Source organism: Coturnix japonica, chromosome 1 (genome assembly GCF_054131305.1).
Source record: "Coturnix japonica strain WE chromosome 1, WE-NBRP24, whole genome shotgun sequence".
Lineage (NCBI taxonomy): Eukaryota > Metazoa > Chordata > Aves > Galliformes > Phasianidae > Coturnix > Coturnix japonica.
This window is the reverse complement of record NC_140663.1, coordinates 133031659-133054577: the sequence shown is the minus strand read 5'-3', so window position 1 is coordinate 133054577 and position 22919 is coordinate 133031659. Positions and strand designations below refer to the sequence as shown.

General features: G+C 43.3%; 2 protein-coding genes across 4 annotated transcripts in view; one reads left to right on the top strand and one right to left on the bottom strand.

Annotated features, from left to right (window-relative positions):
* DOCK9 (dedicator of cytokinesis 9) overlaps positions 1-12564 on the bottom strand; it is a 129334-nt gene extending 116770 nt beyond the window's left edge. The window contains exon 1 of the mRNA XM_085535799.1: positions 12362-12564. The gene's annotated coding sequence lies outside the window, so the exon portion shown is untranslated. The remainder of the gene's footprint in view (positions 1-12361) is intronic.
* UBAC2 (UBA domain containing 2) overlaps positions 12364-22919 on the top strand; it is an 87236-nt gene continuing 76680 nt past the window's right edge. For 2 of the 3 annotated variants that reach the window (XM_015851527.3, XM_085535866.1), the window contains exons 1-2: positions 12364-12486; positions 20299-20426. In XM_015851527.3, the coding sequence (XP_015707013.2) occupies positions 12456-12486; positions 20299-20426 (159 nt within the window). In that variant the 5' untranslated portion in view covers positions 12364-12455. Of the gene's footprint in view, positions 12487-14267; positions 14411-20298; positions 20427-22919 lie in introns of all 3 variants that reach the window. The other variant, XM_085535853.1, reaches the window with a different exon arrangement.

Genomic DNA, 22919 nt, shown 5'->3' with positions numbered 1-22919 from the left:
TAGGAGTGATCTGAAAAGGATTTCTTCCTTTTCTGGTAACTTAAAAGCCACTGCATTGGTGGCAATAGCCTGCCAATAGGAACTGGGGCAGGAATCCTCTCGCTAGCTGCATGCTAACCTGTAATAGGTGATTTGCTGTAAAAGGTGATTTGCTCAGGCTCTAGGTGGATTAATAACTTCAGATGTACAGTTTATATATTGCTGAATGAGAGAATATAAGCCAGTCACGTAACACCTGTAAAACCACAGATACTCCAGCTGTACTCACAACACAATTCACATGAGAGGTCTGAACACTGAGGAGGGCTGAGGAGCTGTAAAGGAATCTTTCCCTTCCATCTGAGCGCATTAGGTTTGTTTAACTTCCAAAGAACAGTCACTGAGAACTATGAATACCTGTTTCCTCGCCTACTTCTGAATAGGATATGAGTAATGATGTGAGGAAAATTTATATTTCGGACGCCTTTTCTCAGGTGACAAGTGATAGGATTTGAGGAAATGGTCTCAAGTTGTTCTAGGGGTGAATCAGACTGAATGTTATGAAAAACTTCTTCATCGAGAGGTGGTCAAGCATTGGAAGGGGCTGCTCAGGGAAGTGGTGGAGGCCTCATTCCTGGGGGCACTTAAGAGACATATGGATGTGGCACTAAGGGATGTGACTTAGTGTTGGGACTCAGATCAGGCTGATGGTTGAATTTACTGATCCTGCATATATTTTCCAACCTAGAAGATTCTGTGGTTCTATACTGCCTATATGTAATATTCATAGGTACTAGAGTCATACCTTAAGCGTTCCAGGTGCTTTGTCAATTCTATTAATAAATCATTACTTGTCTCTTGTTGAGTGACTGCACTTTAGTGAGGAAAAGGTGGGGTACTTTGCCTACAGTAACAGGAGTCATTGGTGGAATGAAGATTACAACACAGGATTTCCTGCTTCCCCAAATACACTCTGGTTCTTCCAGATGAGGCTGCCACCTAAGCAGGTAATTACACCTGTATCAGTCACACCTTTTATAATTTTCTTATCTTCATTCATGAGCTGTGATTCTCCTACTTAACTCGGTTGCGCTCCAAGTATTAATTAGCTTTGCTTTACAAAACAAAACAAAAATCAGAGGAATTTTACATTTGCGTTCTCCTGAAGTCTGTGCCAAGAAAGTTGTTAACCAAAACTCCCACAAGGCCAGTCAAAAGAGAAAAAAGCTCTGTTATAATATACTTAAATGGTGCTTAGCTCTTTGCAGACCAAAAATGGCAAAGCTGTTTAATCATCCACAACTATGAGGGCAAATTAGTCACAAGAAAATTATAGGTGCGTATATTGTGTGTGTTCAGGCAGGAGAGCTGCATGCTTAAGCAAAAGTAACTTAAACACAGTTAAAATAAGCCCATTTTCTAATTGAGCTGCTTTTACATGAAGCGTTAAGTAGAAGCTGTATCTGTGCTCAGTTGTGGAGGAAAAACAAGCCTGAACCTCAACTGCAAAAAAGTATTTCAGCTCAAGGGATGCATCCAGATATCAAAGGGGATGCCAGCCATGTGCACCAAGGCAATGGCTTAGATAATATTCCTCAAACTATCTAGAGATGTAAGCATGAAGTCTGAGCTCAGAGTTCCTGTGTGCTCTCAGCTGTTTTGAATGTGTATCGGCATAACGCGTTTCTTAAAATCAGTCACTTTCTCATCAGGCCTCTTCTGATCTTCACGAAGAGCTGTGTTAACAGGGTCACCAGGAGGCCGGCACAGAACATTCAAGACTGGTGCTGTGGCACAAGTGTCACTGGTATGAACCAGTGGGCAGAGTGCATTACTAAATAAAGACAGTGATGCGTTATAGATGTTTTATAGATACGGGTGGTTGCATAGATTGAAGTAGGGCAGAGGGTATAGCGCAGCTAATTCAATTTCTCAAAAAACATGAGTCAGCCTCCCCAGATAATAAAGCTGGTTTGTGGACATCTCAGAAGCACCTTATTTAATCTTTGGTCTTTTCTTTCGGAACCTCTGTGGCAAACTTGCATCACGCTTCTCACATCATCTTGGTAATGTTAAAAAATTGCCTTAGGAAAAAACCTAAGCAGGGAGCCTCAGAAAACCTCAAATTTTCAGTTCTTATTTTTAAAAGGAGACTACAAAAGATATTAAGTCACACAGTAGAATTATGTGATGCTGTAATACATCTCTGCTATTTTCTCATCATGCAATCTCTGCAGTGCTGAGGCAGAACGACAAAGGCTGGTGCTGAAAAATGACTGTTGCTGGCCTGTTTGCACTTGCATTGCAGACACGTAATTCCATGCTCCAGGGCTGTAAGTCATGATGAGCAAAATATATGCATGTGTATATGTATTATACATTTGAATCTGAATTGGAGTTCATATGAATGTGAAAGGAGACTCAAACCTTTATGTTTGCATAATTTTTGACTACTTGTCTACACAGTCAAAATTGAAAAGGGAGGGGAGAGGAGAGGAGAGGAGAGGAGAGGAGAGGAGAGGAGAGGAGAGGAGAGGAGAGGAGAGGAGAGGAGAGGAGAGGAGAGGAGAGGAGAGGAGAGGAGAGGAGAGGAGAGGAGAGGAGAGGAGAGGAGAGGAGAGGAGAGGAGAGGAGAGGAGAGGAGAGGAGAGGAGAGGGAGGAAGAAAAAGAAAGAGAAAGAACAAAGAAGTGGAGTCAGCACATAACAACGTGGTTTACAGGCAGGGGAAAATTCTGATTGTCATCTGAACTGTTGACCTACAGTACAGAAAGAGTCCCTGCTGATCCCAGCAGTCATAGGTCAGGTGTTGCTCATGTCTGTGTGAGTGAGATGAAACAGCGGAGCTCCATGATCTCAGAGTCATTGCACTGGCCCACAGTCCTTGGGAAGGAAACAGTGAGGGTAACAGTGGTGTATATGAGTGAGCACTGCAGCCCCTCTGGACAAATCCCCAGCTAGAAATGGACATCTGATTCTCACCTGTGAATCTGAACTTTTGAGCAGTCTTTTTACCATCACTTATCTGTAAACCTTATTAGCAGCTTGTTCCTGTGATTGGAGCAGAGATGTTCAGATAGTTTCTTTTGTTGCTTGTGGCTGCAGCACAGCAGTGGCTGGTATCCATATCTTCAGATTCTCTAGCTTTCCTTTTTTTATAATTCCAGCTGTCCGGGATTCTCGTACTGTTTCTCTTCTAAGGAAGAATTCTTGCAAACAGTGGTCATTGCGGATCCCCTTTTATAATCTGATAGAACACCAAAGCCCCAGTTAATGTAAGGCCTCAAAATCCTTCCTAAAATGGTTGTGACCAGCCAGAGAGAATCCCGATTCATTCACTCTTGTGTTTATTTTTTTCCTGGATCCCTGTGTAAACCCTTCTCTTTTCATGAGCAGCCTAGTAAATTATAAACCTTTGTGTAAGGCTGGTCTTGCACCACTCTGCATCCATTATAATTAGGTTTGACAGCAAGTCACTAAACTAAATATTTCTGGTTGGTAAACAGAAGTTATGAAAAATTCCACCAAACCTGTTTTCACAAAGGAAAAGCCTGAAATAACCACTGCTAGAAAGCTACTGTGTACAAAATGATGGCTTAGACATCCATGCTGAGGTTTTGTACGTATTCTGTGTAAGATTATGTTAACCTCAAGACAGCTTCTCTTGCAAAACAGGTAAGTCTGCGTAGAGGGAAGTTATAGAATAGTTATTAAACTCTAAATGTGTCCCATACCTGTGACACAAGAGCTTCCCCATGGAGACAAGCGTTAGGTCACTTGACATAGGAAGTTGAGGCATTTGGCCCCTGGCACTTTTGTCACACAGTATATGAGGCCAGATCTCGATTTACAGTCTTTGGAAACTACATCATTTAATCATTTAACCATTAAATCATTAAGTCATTTAATTGTTAACCATTTAATCATTTAATTAGGCTCCTCTCCTGCCATAAAGTAGCGTGACCGGTTGACAGATTAAATATCCATGCAAAGAAATTATGGCACATCCACAGCAGCATCCAGATCCTTCATGCTTGGGAAATGGGAATATGCAGAGTAAGTCAACTAAATTATGAGCACCCTCACAGCAAGGAAGAGACAAAATAATTCCTTCTGGGTCAGGAGACAGCTTGGTTATGCAAGGAGTTCATCTGTCAGCAAACATTCCTAGGCACAGAACTGATCTAACAGATAGATTGCCCTGTATTTCTATCATACTGTAAATAAAATCCCAAACACTCATTTGTATGCTGCGATTTAAGGGAAAAGGGTCAGTTGTCAGTAAACCTTTCTAGGAGACAAGAACAGCTGTTGTTTAATCACCCCTTAAATAGGCCAACATCTAGAATCCCATCCAAATGTACTTACATTTGTTCTGCTTGATAAAATCATTATTTGTAAACATATTCAAATGCCCTTAATTGCAAGGGTCCTTGGGAAAGTCAGACAGGATGCTGATAGCGGGATCATAATTACTGCTTTCTCATCAAGGCCGTATCAGTACCTGGGTTTTCATAATACTGTCAGTTGGTTTCTCACACTTAACTGACTTTCCTGTAGGATTTGACAGCACATAAAAAGAGCACTGCACTTGCACCTTTATCTTTGCCCATTGTGAAAAGCTTTCTGATTTTTCCCACACTCTGATTAAATTCCTGAAGGTCTTCATTCAGCGGTGAGTAATCGAATTTCTGTTCGCATCTCGGTTCCGCTCTTAAAGGTCTAAAACACTCTTCTCTTGAATCCAGGCCAATGCCTTATTAATTATGCCTGTGTCTGAGAAGATCATCTCGGTTGTGGCTGTATCAGCCAGACAAAATGAAGAAATACAGTACGTGATGAAAGACACTCCCTTTATAATTTCCCACCGTGGTGAGGTGTTTCTCAGGCCTCACCCTAAATTCGTGCCAGAGGTGGTTACGTGATTTCATTTGAATCCAATGATCCTCTGATTGATTTTCTTCCTTGAGTGTCTTTCAGAGGAGGGAGAAGTCAGGTTGCATAGTCTGAGTATTTAGAAAGCATTGGCCTTATATTTGCAAAGAACTTTGATACTTCCTTAAGATTGCTTATAGTAATCGCCGTTCTGGTGACTTATCAACTTTCAGTTCAAAGTGTATGTAATTCAGTTTTGAATTATATTAGGATTAGCTCCGACAGCACAGTTAGATCTGTTCCCATTTTCTGCGTCTAACAGGTAGGGGTTCATTCTATTAGGCTGAAGCTGCTGATTTGGCTTTTTTTGCATATATCTTTACTTCTGTTTACTATATAACTTCTGTTTAGCCATATAATCATCAGCCCAGATTTCCATTAAGCACTTTCTACCACAGAAGCGCCAGTAATAGTCAATTATTATTATTTTTTAAACTTTTTTGTACAGCAACCTCTTCAGCTCACCTCCAAACACCTCTTTGGTTTCACCCACAGGCTGAGTCATCAAAGGCAGATTGGGTCAGTTATGGCTATGGATGTGCACGTACACGGTATTAATTGACAAGCATTCTCCAAGAAAATCTACTTCTCTGCACATTAGGGTGTGTGTTGCCCACACATGTGCACACAAACTCAGAAGGTCCTGTACAATTAAGATTTTGCAGAGGTTCATTATTGTACCTTTCCACAAGGGTACTGATGATACAGGACAGCCTCGCCTGGTAGCACAGATCATTTAGTTGCATGAACTTACAGGAAAAGAGACTGTGGACACAACATACAAGGCAGCAGGAATTCTTGAGGATCATTCACCGACTATTCTTTTGCTATTTTTCTTTATCCCATTTCCTCTGTTTTTTAGTTACTGTTCCACTGTGTGCACACCAGCTGGCCTAGATCCCACTGGTGTTATCATTTTAGCCAACCTCTCTTGCCGTGTCTCATCCTCTGAGCTTTTTATGGGTTCTTCTTCTGCCAGTAACACATTCAAGGCCTGACAAGTTGTGTAACTCCCAACTGTGCTCTGTTTTTCCCCTCATCTCTTGCTCCACCCCATGCTAATTCCTCACATTCCACCCAGCCTTCTATCACCACTCCCTTCTCTCTCTTTTTTTTCCCCCAAGTTAATATCTTCTTTCATGCTATTACCATACACGCAGAGCAAACACAGCCTCCCACTTCATGTTAACTACGTATCCCCCCCCCACATTCCTGTTTCAAAACAAACCAAAAATGCTGCAGAGCCCATCTGTGCCGTGAATCATCCCAACTATAATGAGCACTTTCCATCTGCCTCAGTTTAGCCTTGCACTAGTTGCAGTTTTAAAGTTCAGAGTGCACCAGACTCCACAGAAATCAATGGGACTCTTGAATCAAGAAGGCCGTGACACACAGCCATGGCCTCCTCAGGGTGTGCTGCCATGTTGTTCCCCAGTGACACACAGCTATGGCTGCTTCAGGCTGCCCTGATGTGTCCCCCACTCAGCTTCAGTCAAGGAGTTGGACTTTACGGTCCTTGTGGGTCCCTTCCAATTTGGGATATTCCATGTTACCAAATGGTTAGGGCAAACTCGCTCTTTTTTACTTCTTATTTATTTATTTATTCATTTATATTCCTTTTAATTTATAGGGCTATTTACTGATCTTAAGTGCAAGTACTTGAGTATTAATCCCCAAATTCCCGTGGCATTTGCTCCAAAGGGGTTATTTACCTAGACATACTTTTTATCTTTTGATGCTGTGACCCACAGGCAAAATAGTTTACCTGGAAGGAAGCATGTATTTTCTGGGCTTTGTATGACATCCAAGTACAGCCTAGGAGGCAAAGGATTAATTTTTACCCACACATTGCCAGCAAGATCCCTGATACAGAATTCAGCCCCTGAGCTGCTTTTCCTGTGCATATAAAAACATGGGTTCTCACTCACACTGACTGGATAACGTGTTGAAATTGTTACCTATTGAGACCCCAACCGTGCTGTTGTAGAAGGACAGAACTGCACTGAATCTGGGGATCAAAGCCATAGGTAAGCGGCTGAAAACACCATCTTCTCAAGATACTCTCAGATACAAAATGAATCAAAGCATCTTGTCTAATGCTCGTGTTTGTGCTGGAACACTCCCTGACAAGCGAGCATCTTCCCAAGAGATGAGGTGTGAAACCAGTGCTCTGTGGGCTGCAGGCAGGACATCAACATGTCTGCAAGACTCCACTGCCCAGACACTGCAGGTTTTTGTTTCCAAAATCATGACAGCTTGAAATTCAGCACTTGTTTCTCCGGTTTAACATCCTGGTAAATTCTTTCACTGTGGCTTACTGTAAAATCTCCTTCCTTTTATTTATTTTTGTGGATAATAAGAAGAAAATAGCATCATCTCCCCCTCGTGGTGTGGGGAGAGGTCTCAGGGAGAAGAGAAAAAGTCCAAAAGGGAAACATGCTGAGGGCAGGCCTAGGAAGGCCCCTGCACCAGGAAGGCCTGCTTTGTTCAGAGGTGATGCCTGCTGCAGCTGCCTCCCCAGCAGCAGAGCTCTCTGTGATGGCACCACCACTTCAGACAATATTTTGCAATTTAATTACTTCTATATTTCAGGTTAAGATGAGATCTAATCCCCAGTATAAGACATCTCACTAGCTACCAGAGCAGGAAACAGAAAATAGTCCATGCCGGGACATGTGTAATGTATCAGCAAGAAGAACTGTAATCATGTTTATAACAGCTCTGCTGAATTTAGATGTGATTTATCAATGAACTGTTGTTTAGGTTTTGTGTTTTTGTGTTTTGATTTGTTTTTTTTTGTTTTTTTTTTTTTTCCTGGTCGCAATTTAAAGGCTCTAGCTGGGCAAAATATGATGCTTTGTGTGAAACAGGTTTCTTTTGCATCCAATTTGGCCACTGTTAACATTTTAAGAGAAATTAAATAAATAAATGAAAAAAAAAACTCCTGGAATGCCTCTATCCTGAAGGCACACTGACTTCTATTGCAAATATCATGCAAGTACATTTCTGGGGTGAACATTCATTAACTTTGTGCAAGTTCTTCTGAGGGATCATTGTATTCCAATGAAATCACATGAATGAATGCAAGTATCTTTGGAATGGGTAATTATAGCCGAGGGGAAAAAGATGTATGATTCCTTCATGTGCAAATAGAAGTAAATGCATACAAAGCAATGCTACTGGGGAGAAGAACTTCCGAAGGCTTTATCATTTCTTTGGCTCTATTACTAGTGTTAAGCTACCGGCCTGATAAAATCATGATGTGGGTGGCCACGTGTTCTCTTAAACACAGATTTGCCTCTGAGTGTAAACATGGGAGATTAATAACCTTTACACCATGTGGTGAAACACAGATTGCACTACGATGTGGAGCGAGAGGAGGAGGATGTCTGGGAAATATGGATAGGTATCAGGGAGGGAAAAAAATCCTTAACAAACACTCCTCTAAGTGGCTTTGGCTTTTTTAAATCTAGTTTTTACTAACAGTCAGTTTCATCACAGCCACACTGACATGCAGGAATGTAAGTTGTCTTCTGCATTTTAAAGGCTTAAATCTTTTGCAATCCCTGTTAGGTGTTTTGGGTAATTAAGCAACATACTCCAGATCACAAAGGTACTACTTGGCATAAATTCAATCTGAAAAAGATGGCTTGTGCATGAACTCTAGTGTGCATCATGGGGTATAGATATGCAAAGTGTGTTGCTATACTTACCATGTATGCTATACAGTGCTACACATAATATTTTGCCCTTCTAATGGATTCCTTCATTAAGTATCATGTGCACTATGCTTAAATCTAATCATTTCCCTGATGCTTACTGATCTGTCCTGATTTCACACAGAATGACCCGGGTTGGAAGGGACCTCAAGGTTCATGTAGTTCCAACCCCCCTGCCTAGCAGTGCCACCAAACATACGCCTTTACTAGATCAGGTTGCCCAGGGCCCCGTCCAACCTGATCTTGAATACCTCCAAGGACGGGGCATCCACAACCTCCCTGGGCAGCCTGTTCCAGGGCCTAACCACTCTCCTAGTGAAGATTTTCCTTGTAGCAAATTAATGTCCTTGAGTTGAGTGAGCTAAAATCCAGTGAGCTGCTCAGCCAAAGACAGTTGGAAGTGTGTATTTGTAATACAAGCATGAAGTCTTGCTTAAGTCAAATAAAACACTAACATAGAACATTAAACATAAAAGCTGAGATCAGTGTCATCAATTAAGAAATATCAGAATCAATTTGCCTAATTCCCTTTTAATATGTTTGCATTAGGATCTAGTTCTGGGTTATGCTACCTACCATATGCTCTTGTTTTTCACAGGATCCCGGCCTTCTTTGAAATAAATAACCTGGCTCCTGTGACAGAGAATGTAAGGAGGACAAACCTGAGGGAGTGTTTTACTGATGTTCAAAGACAAAGCTGCCGATCAAATGCTTGGTGCTGCCCCTGAGTAGGTACGGGAATGCAGAGATGCCAGCACCTGGCTGCACTTACGTTCAGTGCTTAGGAGTTGATGGGCAACTGTTAAAACAGAAGTGATGATTAAGAGTCAGCCTAAAACTGTCAGTAGGTACATTCAGTCCACAGAGATAAAATGTGAGGAAGAAATCAAAGTTGCCTCTACAACTCCAGGTAGGCACTTGTTCTCAACTTTTATTTATTCACTTATTCATTTTTGTGCCTCCTGTGTGCACATCCTGCAGGATGTACTGCCATTGCTGTTCTCTTGTTTGCATTTGGAAGGGCACAGCACAAACCTACGAGGAAGCAGATGCAACACATTTCTGGTGATTTGCTGGGACAAAATAGGGGTAATTGTTGGAAAGCAGCTGGGGATGGAAGTGAGCAATGCAAGGAGTGGGAGGTTGTGGCTGCCGGTGACCACCAGCTGGTGACTTGGCTCTGCTCCGAGTAAGCCAAATCCCTTAAGCACTTTGTACTGTGACTGCATCCCATTCTGGGGTCCTAGGTGGAAAACAGGAAGGTGATGTTTGAATTATGTTTGAGTTATCGAAAGAATAGTTATCCACATATTACTATTATTACACATCCATGTGGAGCTCAAGTTCATTCCTGTATTTGCAGAACGACTCATTCAAGTGCCTAAATCCTTAACAGGTAGAAAACATCTGAGCATTCTTTAAGTTGTTCATAATAGTATGATGTCAATATCAGAGGGGAAAATAACAATATTCATTCACTTCCAAGGGACTGAGAGAAATTCTGCAGTCTCAGAAGGGCACAGGATCAATTAGGCTGTTTTCAGCTCACTGTATCTCTCTACCTTCTTCCCATCCTCCTCCTCTCACATCTCCTCCACAGAGTATGTATGGTGTACAGCTTTCTTCTTTACATTCTTCTGCAGCTGAAGACAAGGGTTGGGAACTGTTAGTTATTGAAGAAGTTATTGAAATCATTCGGTTTAACATTAACCTATTTCCAGGCATAATATTTCCAGTAGCTGTAATAGCTGCATATGCTGTACTATGAAAGCCACAGAAACCTCAGACATGAGGGACCATCGCCCATGAACCTGCCGAACTCTGATAGCACTGAGTTAAGACAGCAGATTCCTGTGTGAGGTGTTGCATTTCCATCCTGTTCTGCTCTGCCGCTACCCTTCATTCTTCATGGCAGGGGAGCACCTGACTCTTAGAGATTAATTAGTAATTAAGAGTTGGTTTAAAAACACCATGGGTTCAAAGAAGAAAGAAATCCAATCATATTTGATGAGAGAAATATAATTCCTGGTCTCCTGGGATTTGATTTGATTTTGAGCAGTGTATCTAAAGAAGTTTATTTTGAACATACCAAACTGACCTCACTAACTAGATGTAAAAAACAAATGCAGATATTTAAGCTGACATTTGAGCAGTGTCAAAGCCTTCTAAGCTTGTTCTGAGTAGATTAGCAGATAAGTGCTAGCTTTCCTATTCTGGGATATGTTCCAAGGCGAGCACGAGGACTGACAATTTCATTTAACTCCAAAGTGGACAACACTTCATATTTAACTAATGCAAATCATTTACATAATTCACAGAATCACAGAATTATCAAGGTTGGAAAAGACCTAGAAGATCATCCAGTCCAACCATCACCAATACTTCCCAGCTAAATCATATTCATCAACACAACATCCAAACATTTCTTGAACGCTCCCATGGTCGGTGACTCCACCACCTCCCTGGGCAGTGCATTCCAATGCCTGACTACCCTTTCCGAGAAGTAATACTTCCTAATGTCCAGCCTGAATCTCCCCTGGCGCAGCTTGAAACCATTCCCTCTAGTTCTATCACCGATTACACGAGAGAAGAGGCCAACCCCCAGCTCACTGCAACCTCCCTTCAGGAAGTTATAGAGAGCAGTGAGGTCTCCTCATAAGGTACTGAGTACATAATCGCAGAATCACAGAATCACAGAATGACCCGGGTTGGAAGGGACTTCAAGGATCATGTAGTTCCAACCCCCCTGCCTGCCAGGGCCACCAAACATACACCTTTACTAGATCAGGTTGCCCAGGGCCCCGTCCAACCTGGTCTTGAACACCTCCAAGGACGGGGCATCCACAACCTCTCTGGGCAGCCTGTTCCAGGGCCTAACCACTCTCCTAGTGAAGAACTTGCCCTCAACATCCAACTTAAATCTTCCCTCTTTCAACTTAAAACCATTTCCCCTTGTCCTGCTACTGTCAGCCCTTTTGAAGAGTTTACTCCTCTCCTGGGTATAGGTTCCCTTCAGGTATTGAAAGGCCGCAATGAGGTCACCCCGCAACCTTCTCTTCTTTAGGCTGAACAAACCCAACTCCCTCAGCCTGTCCTTACAGGGGAGGTTCTCCAGCCCCCTAATTCTCCCAGCATCCCAGCTGTATTGATAAATCTGCAAGTATGTGTTATGGTATGATGCTGTATGATACTCATCCAGTATCTGTTTGTGACAGCAAGTCCACAGAGCTGCTTTCAAAAGAGAACTTCATTGTCTGCCCAAACTCAACGTTATTCAGCAGAATATGCATTTAAGACTCTTGGATGATTAATGACTCCGATCTCCATCCATTACCAGTGCTGAACAACATAAATCAAGGGAAAACATCAAACTTGAGGCTCATGGTCCAGTGTGCCCCGGTGGTGCAGTGGTAGGAACGCCGCTTGCAACACCGGAGGCCCTGGGTTCGAATCCCCCCTGTGGCGCAAGTGGTAGAAGTTCCGCTCTGCTACACAGAGGCTCGAATCCCGGGGGTTGGACTCGATGATCTCTAAGGTCCCTTCCAACCCGCACCAGACTATGAGACTATGATAGATACTATGAGACTATGATACTATGATAAATGGGGCTCTCCAGTGCGCCCCCTCCCGGCTTCTCGCCCCCTCCTCCCGCTGTCCCTCCCCCGGAGCCCGGTAGGGTGCGCTGCCCGCTCGCTGGCGGCGGCGTTTGTCCCGTCGCGGCCGCCTTACCCGCTCGTCCCCGGGCCCACCGCGGGGTTCTCCCGGCCTCCGGGGGTTCCGCTAGCGGCTCCGGCCGCGGGCTGTGTTCCGCCGGGCCGCCGCCATGTTCACCAGCACCGGCTCCAACGGGCTCTGTGAGTAGCGGAAGGGACCGGGGGCGGGCGGCGGCGACGACGAGGGGTGTGACTATGTCGGGGGACGGGATGGGGCCGCGCTGCCACCGTGACCTCCGCGTTGAGCGGGTCCTGCCTGTGTGACTGACCGGGGGATGGGGGAGGGCTGGTAACGCTGTTAACGCCGTGCTGAAGTCACGGCTCCCGGTGAGCGGTTGTTTCCGTGCCGTAGAACTGCCCTTTAGAGGTGCCAGACGATGTGTAAAGCTGTGAGAATGAACGTGGCGTGAGAAGGTGCCTGGTTTGGCAGAGTGAGTGGGAAGAAGCGGTCAGAGCTTTGAGGCTTCTCAAAGGGGTCTGTCCGTAGGGTGTGTTGAGGACTGTGGGCATCGGGAACATCCGTGCTGGGAGAGGGGCCCGGAGGAGATGCTGCTGTGCTGGTACAGTGTACAGAGTTCAACCTCCTTGTGCTTTTCTCCACTAAACTGGTACAAAGTGCGATCCTAACTAACTCAGCCCAGATAAGACAACCAGACACCAGTCAGAATGCAGCATAAATGAGTGTGGCAGGTCAGGCCGAGGGCTCCCATAGGCCAGGATGCCACCTCTGGGTGCCTTTATAACACCTGTTGTGTTCAGTTTGAGCCGTTTAATGGTACAGTGTGGGAAATCTTGGTAATTTTTATTTATTTATTTCTTCCCAATCATATATCATAGATTCACAGAATGGCCTGGGTTGAAAAGGACCACAATGCTCATCTAGTTTCAACGCCCCTGCTATGTGCAGGGTCACCAACCAGCAGACCAGGCTGCACATCCAGCCTGGCCTTGAATGCGTATCGTAGGTCATTTAAAAACTGGCCTAGCTGTTGGTTTTATCTGTCTCAGAGGAAGGGTTTTAATGTCTTCTCACATGTCAGCAATGCCAGTGGCTCCTGCATTCTGTCCCATTGCCTTGTTGTCATGCCTTCCAGCAGAGCTCTCATCATTAGCCATGTCAAAATGAACAACCGGTGATCCCAGAGCTCCACTGGGTGTCGGTAATGTGAGTCTGAATGGGCTCCTTAGGCAAAGTGTTCAAAGATCAAATTCAGGATCAGCTTCCTGTAAAGCCTGTCTCCTTTCAGCTGATACTCCATCACTTTTCCCCTTCTGGCATCCCATCTTGTGGTGTTTTGAGGTTCATGTTTTGCTGGACAGTAAACTCTTTTAAAGTATAGGGAGACTCTGACATGATTAGGATGCTTTCAGATTGCTTCACAGAATCACAGAATGACCCGGGTTGGAAGGGACCTCAAGGATCATGTAGTTCCAACCCCCCTGCCTGGCAGGGCCACCAAACATACACAGTTACTAGATCAGGTTGCCCAGGGCCCCGTCCAACCTGGTCTTGAACACCTCCAAGGACGGGGCATCCACAACCTCCCTGGGCAGCCTGTTCCAGGGCCTAACCACTCTCCTAGTGAAGAACTTCCCCCTAACATCCAACCTAAATCTTCCCTCTTTCAACTTAAAACCATTTCCCTGTGTCCTGCTATTGTCATATCCCGTAGCTGTCCTGATATTTGCTATTCTCCATTCAGGGCAAGGCAGTTGTTGCATTATTGAGAGTCAACTCTTAAAATGGTCCTAAAAATATCATCTCTATCTAGGCACAGACGGAACCTCTTTTTGTTACTCAGTCTGCTCTGGAGTTGATGGCCAACTTTTATTTGTGTTAATGTACAGCTGCTATGCTGAGCAAACAATATTTTTCAAGCTTGTTAGTAAGTGCAAACTATTTCTGTGTTATTTGCCCCAAGATAACCTTATGGATGATCGCTGTGCTATGGGTGCCAGCAGATGCTGCGCTATGGTAGGTGGCCATGCAGAGAAGTTCCTTTCATGGCCTGGCTCTGTAGTTCAGTGAAGAGTACAGTCAACATTGGAAGAACATTCCAAACTTGTAAGTACTTCATCACAGATTCAGCCTCAGATATTACACCTGAGCTTGATCACTTTTGATCAACTTTGACTTTCTCATAAATAATGCTTGAATAGTTGGACCTGTGGAATGAACTCCTCCACCTTATCCATGTGTTTTCTATGGAGCTGTCTGGTGACTTTGAGAAGTGTGGTTTAAATTAGTTCTTATGTAGAGTATTTCTCTAGTATGGGGTATCATAGCTCAGTGCTTTTTAAAATCGTGTGTGCAGATAGAGAGGTACTTGAAAAATGAACAGAAAGGGACATGGATAAAAGCAAGACCCAGCAGCAAACAAGCGATTCAATCCCAGATGCCTGCAAGCCAGTTCAAACAAGTAGGACCTTTGCTAGGAGTGATATGCTGAATGCCTACCAGGCTGTATCAGGTAAGACTGTGCTGGGAACAGATAGCACACCTACTAGTGCATGACATGTGATTTTGCTGGTGGAGGTGTAAAAAATAAACACACCTGGTAGGTGTTACAGCTGCAAGGGATGGAAATCAGGGGAAAAGGGAGAACACTGTTTAAAAGGACAAAGATTGTTTGCACACAGTAGCAGAAACTTTCTATTATCTGGAGTATCGGAAGGATTGGTATAGCCCTGGAAAACAAAAAAGCTCATATAGAAAGCCCTACACAGACATACAGGAATGGCTCAGCAGGACAGCATCCTGGCTGGAGCTGAGCTCACTTCTAATGGACCCTTGTGCTGTGTTTCAGAAGCATGTTATGACACATGGCCTTCACAGCTGGGCTGTGGTGCTAGACTTGGGCTGGCTTCATCTTTATGGTTTTAAACTGGAAGAAGGTAGATTTAGACTAGATATTAGGAAGAAATTCTTCACTTTGAGGGTGGTGGGATGCTGGAACTGGTTGCCCAGAGAGGTTGTGGATGACCCCTCCCTGTAGCATTCAAGGCCAGGCTGGATGGGGCTTTGAGCATCCTGCTTTAGAGGGAGGTGTCCCTGCCTATACCAGGGGGTTGGAACTGGATGACCTTAAAGGTCCCTTCCAACCCAAACTATTCTATGATTCTACCAGTCACATTTTGCCAGATGCTCACGTCCCATAAATAATGATACTGAAACACTGCAGTGGCTCAGCAGAGGTCAGCATGAGTGTATCAGGAATGGTGTGAGGCTCGCTGCTCCTTGCTGTAGTGCTGCTGTGTTCAGTGTCGTCCATGGGTGTGCATAGTAGAAGAGTCAGCTGGAGCTCATCTTTGGTTTTAAGGTAAAACCAAAGTCTAAGTTTAAAGCATGTCCACTTTCTACACCTGAAAATCGTTTGACTACTTTACCTACTGTACACAGAGTACTCAGTGCAGCAGCAGGAAGGCGAGCTCTTTGAACTTACATGTAAGGGTTTCCTCTAACACAACTTGGGCATTTACCTCTCTGTGAACTTTGTGGTGCAGTGCTCACAGTTGGTTGAATATCCCCAAAGCAGAAGCACAGCAATGTGCTCTTCAGCTTGCATAACCTGAAGTGTGCTGCGTGCAGGCATTAGGAAAATGATGAAGGTACGTAAGCTGATGCTCTGTGATGTGACTAAAAGAAAAATGGAGTATCTATTGAATATTGGCTTGTGTGCATGAGTTTTAGGCAGTCTAGTGGTATCTGGGAAAACAATTTAGCTTGTACAACAACATGCTAGAGTGCAACACGGTGCAAACATGAGCTTGAGTCTGAGAACTGTGTAGCCACAGGAGCTCAATTAGCCAGTCTTTGCATGCTGTGCAAATATGGCTGTAACAGTTCTGCCACAGAGCTCGCTCATTTCAGACCACCTTGGGGATCTGTGCAGCACAGCGCTGTAGCTGTACCTGATGTCTCTGGCGTTGTGTATTAATAGTAGTAGGTTAATACGCTCTGTGGCTGGGAGGAAGAAGAGACTGCTCAGATAGATAAGCACCGTTTCACTTTCTGTCTTTTCAAATGTTCCATTTAAAACAAAGATTTTCTTTCCTTCTTTGTAGCTGCTGTAGTTTGCGACTTTCTTCCTGCCAAATGTGTTTCTGTTGTAGGACTGAAATGGTTTTAAGTTAAAAGAGGGAAGATTTAGGTTGGATGTTAGGGGGAAGTTCTTCACTAGGAGAGTGGTTAGGCCCTGGAACAGGCTGCCCAGGGAGGTTGTGGATGCCCCGTCCTTGGAGGTGTTCAAGACCAGGTTGGACGGGGCCCTGGGCAACCTGATCTAGTAAAGGTGTATGTTTGGTGGCCCTGCCAGGCAGGGGGGTTGGAACTACATGATCCTTGAGGTCCCTTCCAACCCGGGTCATTCTGTGATTCTGTGATTCTGTGACTGAAATCCTTTGGTCTTTTGGAGCCTAAGACCAAGCCAGGTCTTGCCATGTATAGTGGATGTTTTCTTGCTATGTATAGTGGATGTATGTTAAGGTTCTGCACTAAGTTCGTAAGCTTCTGGTGCAAATCCATTCCTTCAGTGGCACTCTGATGCCTGCATTCACTTTCAGACATCATGATGATTAACCACCAGAGTACGCCGTGACTTGGCAATCTGAGCAGAGCATCCCCTTCTTGTGCCTGAGCTGTGTGCCCAGGGGCAGGAGTTGCTTTTGTGAGCCAGGATATTTCATTCAGTCGTATCATCCTTGCTGGCAGCAGTAACTTCAGTATTTCTGCAGGGTCTTCTCGTGTTCTATTCCAAAGGATGAGGCACTGGAGGGATAATTACAGTGGATCAGCTGACCTAAAAAGTGATCACTCTGGAATGTTCAATCCTCACAGCTGGTGTGCTGTCTTGTGACATCTTCCATCTTCCTCTGACAGTATTATACGTATCAGTATCTTGCATTGTCCTCCCTCCATAGCATGCTCTGGTTTGCTCTCAGCTGCTGTTCAGGGCCCAGTCATGGTGATAGCAAAGACAGGCTTTACTCTTCAGATCTGATATGATTTCTCCAGTCTCCCAGAAGCACGTGGTGTCTGGTAAACAATTGCCATCGTCATGATCCCCCAGCAGTTAGTTTGTATGGAAGTGATGTGGCTGCCTCAAGCAGCTCGTTTGGGGAAGTTTCCAGATGACAGTTGAAAAAGCCATTACACATCATGTTTCTTCTGCAGCTCTGGTGTGTGTTCACTTGGGATCTGCAAAGAAATGTCCTGAGCTAACCTGAGCTTCTGCAGCCACGGCTCATTAGCTGGTGTTGGCAATGAGGTCCTCTCAAAGCCAGCACTTGAGTCTTGGGCCCAGAAGGGGTGAAGCTGTTCCCTGAAAAGCCATTCTGGAACTGCAGCTTAGTCTTGCTGCCTCTTGGTATTCTCAGCTGCTGCATCACCTCACCAATGAGTGCTGAACAGGCAGGGAACAGAAAAACATCTCAAAAACTCTGTTGCTGCTACTACAGCTGTCATGTTTTTAATGCAGTGGCGGCTTCTGAAGCTGTGACAACGTGTGCCATCAGCCTCCCCCTCTGTGACAGATCACAGAATCCTTAGAGTTAGAAGGGACCTTTAGAGGCTGTCTAGTTCAACTCCCTTGCAATGAGCAGGGACACCACAGCTAGATTGGGTAGCCCAGGGCCTGATCCAGCCTCACATTAAATGTCTCCAGGAACACCTCTTGTTCCTTAGCTCAGTCCTTTGAAAGTGGCAATGTCAGACAAGAAAGTGGTAGGCTGTGATGCTTGCGTGAGGGATTACAAGGGTAAGACCAGAATTTTACTTCTTAAGTGTTACCTTTCCATTCTAATCAAGGCATTTAATTTGGATGTCAGAACGCTTAGTTGCGCTGCATCCGGCCTCTTGAGTCGTTTTTAGTCTTGCAGGTAGAGGCAGATGGCACTGGCAGTTCTCTCATTCACTGGTGACCTCACAGCAACAGTTCTTGGTAAGGATCTGTGTGGTGCTGAGTGGTAAAGCAAACTACTGGCTTATACCCAAAGATGCTTGAAAAAAATATGTTGGAAGTTGTGTTGCTTATCTGGAAGAGTTCATCTTTCTTCATTTAACTGGACAGGAATACACTTCTCAAACAGGATGATGTTTTGAGAAGCTTAAGAGTAGAAGTTTCCATTACTCATGTGACTTTCCCTGTGGGGGGCTGTCACAGTAATGGCTTGTGGTTTTTCACCTGGTGATGTGCTGAAAAAATTAAATACTGTCCTCTTATAATAGGGTTTCAAGTGTCTCATCTGAAACCTGAAGGGAGGCTGTGGTAAAATAATGTGTTTGCACTTTTGGATAGGGTTCTGTGAGTGATTTTTAAACACATGGCGAGTCAAAAATGAACTCGATATGATAATGTATTGTAACTGTCTATTAACTGTGATGTAATGTTAGGCACTGGAACAGGCTGCCCAGGGAGGTGGTGGAGTCACTGTCCCTGGAAGTGTTCAAGAAACATTGAGGTGTTGTACTGACGTGGCTTAGTGGGCAACACTGGTGGTAGGTACACAGTTGGACTGGGTGATCTTGGAGGTTTCTTCCAACCTTGGGGGTTCTATGATTCTAATGATGATCTGATGGCATGGAAAATTACAGTGAAATCTAAAAGCAGGTATAAAGCCTGTGTGGGAACATAAAGCCATGGAGGGATATCTAGTGATTTGTTTACTGTGGTTTTTATGGTAACAGGACTGTTATGCGTTATGTGATGGGATTGGTGAGTTCTTGTAAAATGTATTTAAACTCATTCAATAATGTGAAATGCCAAATGTTATCAAATTTTGGTTCAGGAATGTCTACCACTGTGACTACTCTAATGGGTCTGATTAGTCTTGGCTTTCAACTTGCTGTTGTATTCTGGTTGTAAAACTGACCTTCGCACATAAAGAAGTATTATCTAAGTTACGTTTACTAGTGGATCCTGCTTCAATTTTTCAGTAATAACCTATTTTTGATGCTAGTGAGGTTGTGCTATGATTAAAATCTTGGCTTTGGTGCCTATTACCATCTTCTTTTTCTAGCGGTTCAGTCTTCTGGTATGTGGCAGGTGTTGTTGACTGTATCAGTTAGTTCTTCCTCAGCTCCTGCTCTTTACCTCCCTTTAGTAGTTTTAAAGCAATCGTGTTATTCCTTTTGTTATCTAAGAATAGTGACAGCTGAGCTGCGTGTTTTGTGGTAATACCCTGCAAAAAAAAGCAGATGTCTGCAGATCAGCAGGTTCTGTGCTATAAGTGGGGTGTTGGGAAAGAAGTAAATATGATAAAAATTGCATCTGTGAAAAAGGCAGAAGTCATAGAATGGTATTTCAGAGATTTTATTCTGGCTTGAATGCCTGTATCAGATGCCTGATTTTTTGCAACAGCTACACCAAGTTCTTAGAATGAATTGCTGCATATACTTGAATAGTTGTAACTTGAATATTTACAGTGTTTGAATAGAAGGAGGATGAATGTTGTGTAAGCTAACTTAAGCCTTCTTCCTTGAATGGTGGATTCAAACATGGTGAAGAGAAAAGATATTTATTCGCTGCATTTATTTGTAGCCTTGAGAATAAAGGTTAATGTAGAACACAAAAGAAACAACTGTATTTACTTGAATTCCACTTACATGACTGTTTTGCTAGCAAAAACAAGTAATTCATTGAGTGTTAGGGGAGCTGTGTGGGAGAGCTGATCTCCATAGGTATGGAGAGCTTTGAATAATTGTTACCAAACAATTAATTTCATGAGAGAAGGTTGAAGACAAAATGTCTGATGAATATTTGTCATTAATATCTCCCAAGACTTCCTTGGGTTGGGGTGTTTTTACTATGTATTTGCAAGGGAAGTTGATCAGATAAAACTGAGATGATGCACTATTGTTTTGTAATCACCTGTCTAAATATGACACTTAAATGGAAGAGATTTTTCCTCTAAAGTTTTGTTTGTTTTTTTTTTTCTGTTTATTTTCTCTTTAAGATAAAGCACCTTTGTCAAAGAGTCTGTTATTAGTCCCAAGTGCCATCTCGATTCTGTTGACACTGCTCTTCCAACATTATCAGAAGTTCTTTACATATAACCTACAAGAGATAAAAGAGGATTATCAGGTAAGGATCAGTTAATTTTCTCTGGAAAGAGACTGCAAAGTACTCTCTTCTGTGTATTTTTTCCTTTCTTTTTCTCTTCTGCTTCTTTACCTTTGTTTACTGCTGTAGACCAACTTGTTCTTAGCTTTTAAGTTACCCCAGTAGGCAACAGAGTGTAGCAGACCATTACCTGCTTTTTGTTTGAAGTGAGATCTGAAACTGTCAACATAAGCCTTTCACTTCTTTCTTTTGTCTGGGAAACGAATGTTTGTGTCATCTTTCCTTGCAGCCTATAGTTGGGAAGCTCGCTTTGAGTGAAGAGTGACTTAACCCAAATAGCGATGGAGGTATTTTGATATGAATGTCAGTATCCTCTTGTGCTTGGCTTTTTTTTGAGGCTGGAGAGGACTACTGTGATCAGCTGCTCTTGATAACCTGCCATTTATTTTAGTGATGGAGGACATAACTTTTACACTGCAACTTCTGCTATAGTGAATTATGAGAAACTGATTTTTTTTCTGTTCAAGGGAACTGGCGTTTCTCATCTACAAGCCTTAAAAATCATGAGACCTAGCTGGTGATTCTGCATGTTGTTGCATTCTGTGATCTTTCTTGTTGATTACAAGAGCTGCATTAGAGGGAAATTTTGTGAGTTTGGAGGTTTTTTCCAAAGTTTGCCTTTAGAAGAGTCTTCCTTTTCCATTTCTCTTTGCTGCTGAAAAACTAAAGTAGCTGTGTCTTAGTCAAAGAAACCACCTTTATTGTGCTGTAAGCATAAACATCTGTGAGTACAGAAGCTACTTTTATGGCGATGCTTTTGTGAAGTTGTATGGATGATTTTTTCTTACCTTAAATTACTGTTTCATTGACTGGCATGGTAAGCTGTCTAATAATTGTATGTCTCCAAGATGACGGAGAAAATACCATTTAACTCCTACCTGATGCTCATATTCACATAAGAACACTGAAAGAAAGTTTGTCTTAGAATAAATTCATCCATAGAAATGCGTTTAATGGAATGAAATCTTTCCAGCAGCCAAACAGGCTTTTTTGATATTATTGCAGCTGATAGAGAAGACAGGAAGTAAAGCATGCAGTGTAGGTGTATTTAATTTGGAAGGCAAAACATGTATTATTGAAAACTAGGAGATCTTTGTTTCCATAAAGTTCATGGTGTTTGCTACAGATCATCTGATGATAAAGTATATGAGACTTTAGACAATTGAAAGACGCCTTACATTTTCAGACCCTGGCTCTCATGGAGCGCTTTAACTATCCTGATATGTGCTGGGGGGGCAATACAGCAGAGTGTAAGCAATCCAGGAGGTTTCTGAAATGCATTGGCATTAATTTCCTAGCTCAGATATTCAAGAAGGTGATAAGGGAAGATGTTTTGACTGGATCTCTATTAAAACCAGAGAAGATCTGTTGTGGATATGAAGAATAGGTGCAGCCTTAGTTGCAGTGACCATGAGATGATAAAATTCAGGGTCTTGAGAGAAGAGAAAAAGGCAAATTGCAGGGCTGCAACCCTGGACTTCAGGAAAGCAAACTTGGAAGACACCTATGGAGTATAATATCCGTCCCAAGGAGTTTAAGTGGGACTCCCCTTCCCTCCTACTCAGCCCTGGTGAAGCCATATCTGGAGTGCTGTCCTTTGTTTTAGGTTTGTGATTCTAAGATTGAACTGGGTACATCCAGTCAGGAGCTGGATCATTCGACATACAAGGAGAGGCTGGGATTGCTTAACCTGAAGAAGAAGAATCTTAGGGTAGATTTTCCAGTGTGTGTGAATACCTAATGGGAGAAGGAAGGATAATGACGAGGGTGCCAGACTCTTTGCAGTGCTCTTTATTTACAACAAGAGATGATTCATTGAAATACAATGAATTTCACTTAAAGAGAAATATATTCTACAGTCTGATAGAATGGAGGAACAGGTTTCCCAAGTAAGTTGCATAGTCTCCATCCTTGGAGGTACTCAGAATCTGGAGATGGCCAGTTAACACCCCCCTTTAGCTGACTTTGCTTTGAACAAATATGTCAAAGTGGACAGTCTCACCTCCAGCATTCTCTATTTCTATGAAACAGTGCCTGACCAAATGATTACTTTTTTCTATGAGGCAAGTGGTACTGTGAGTAAGGAGAAATCAATGGATTTTGTATACCTGACTTTAGCAAGGCTTTTAACCCTGTCTCCCATTATGTCCTGGAAGCAAATCAGTGAGGTATGTACTGAATAACTGGTGGAAAATTGGTGCTGTGGTTACTGGTACAAAGTCCACCTGGCAGATAGTAATTAGGGGAGGGCCCCTCAGATTTCATTACTAGAACCAGTACTGTTTAGTGTCTTTATTAACTGCCTGAATGATGGGAAGGACTACACTCTAAGCAAACTAGTGGGTGACCCCAAGTTTGGGGTGTGAACAATATGCTGTAAGACAGGGCTGCTGTTGAGAAAAACCATGGAAAACTGAAGAAATGGGATCTTTGTAAAGTAGAAAGTCCTTCTTC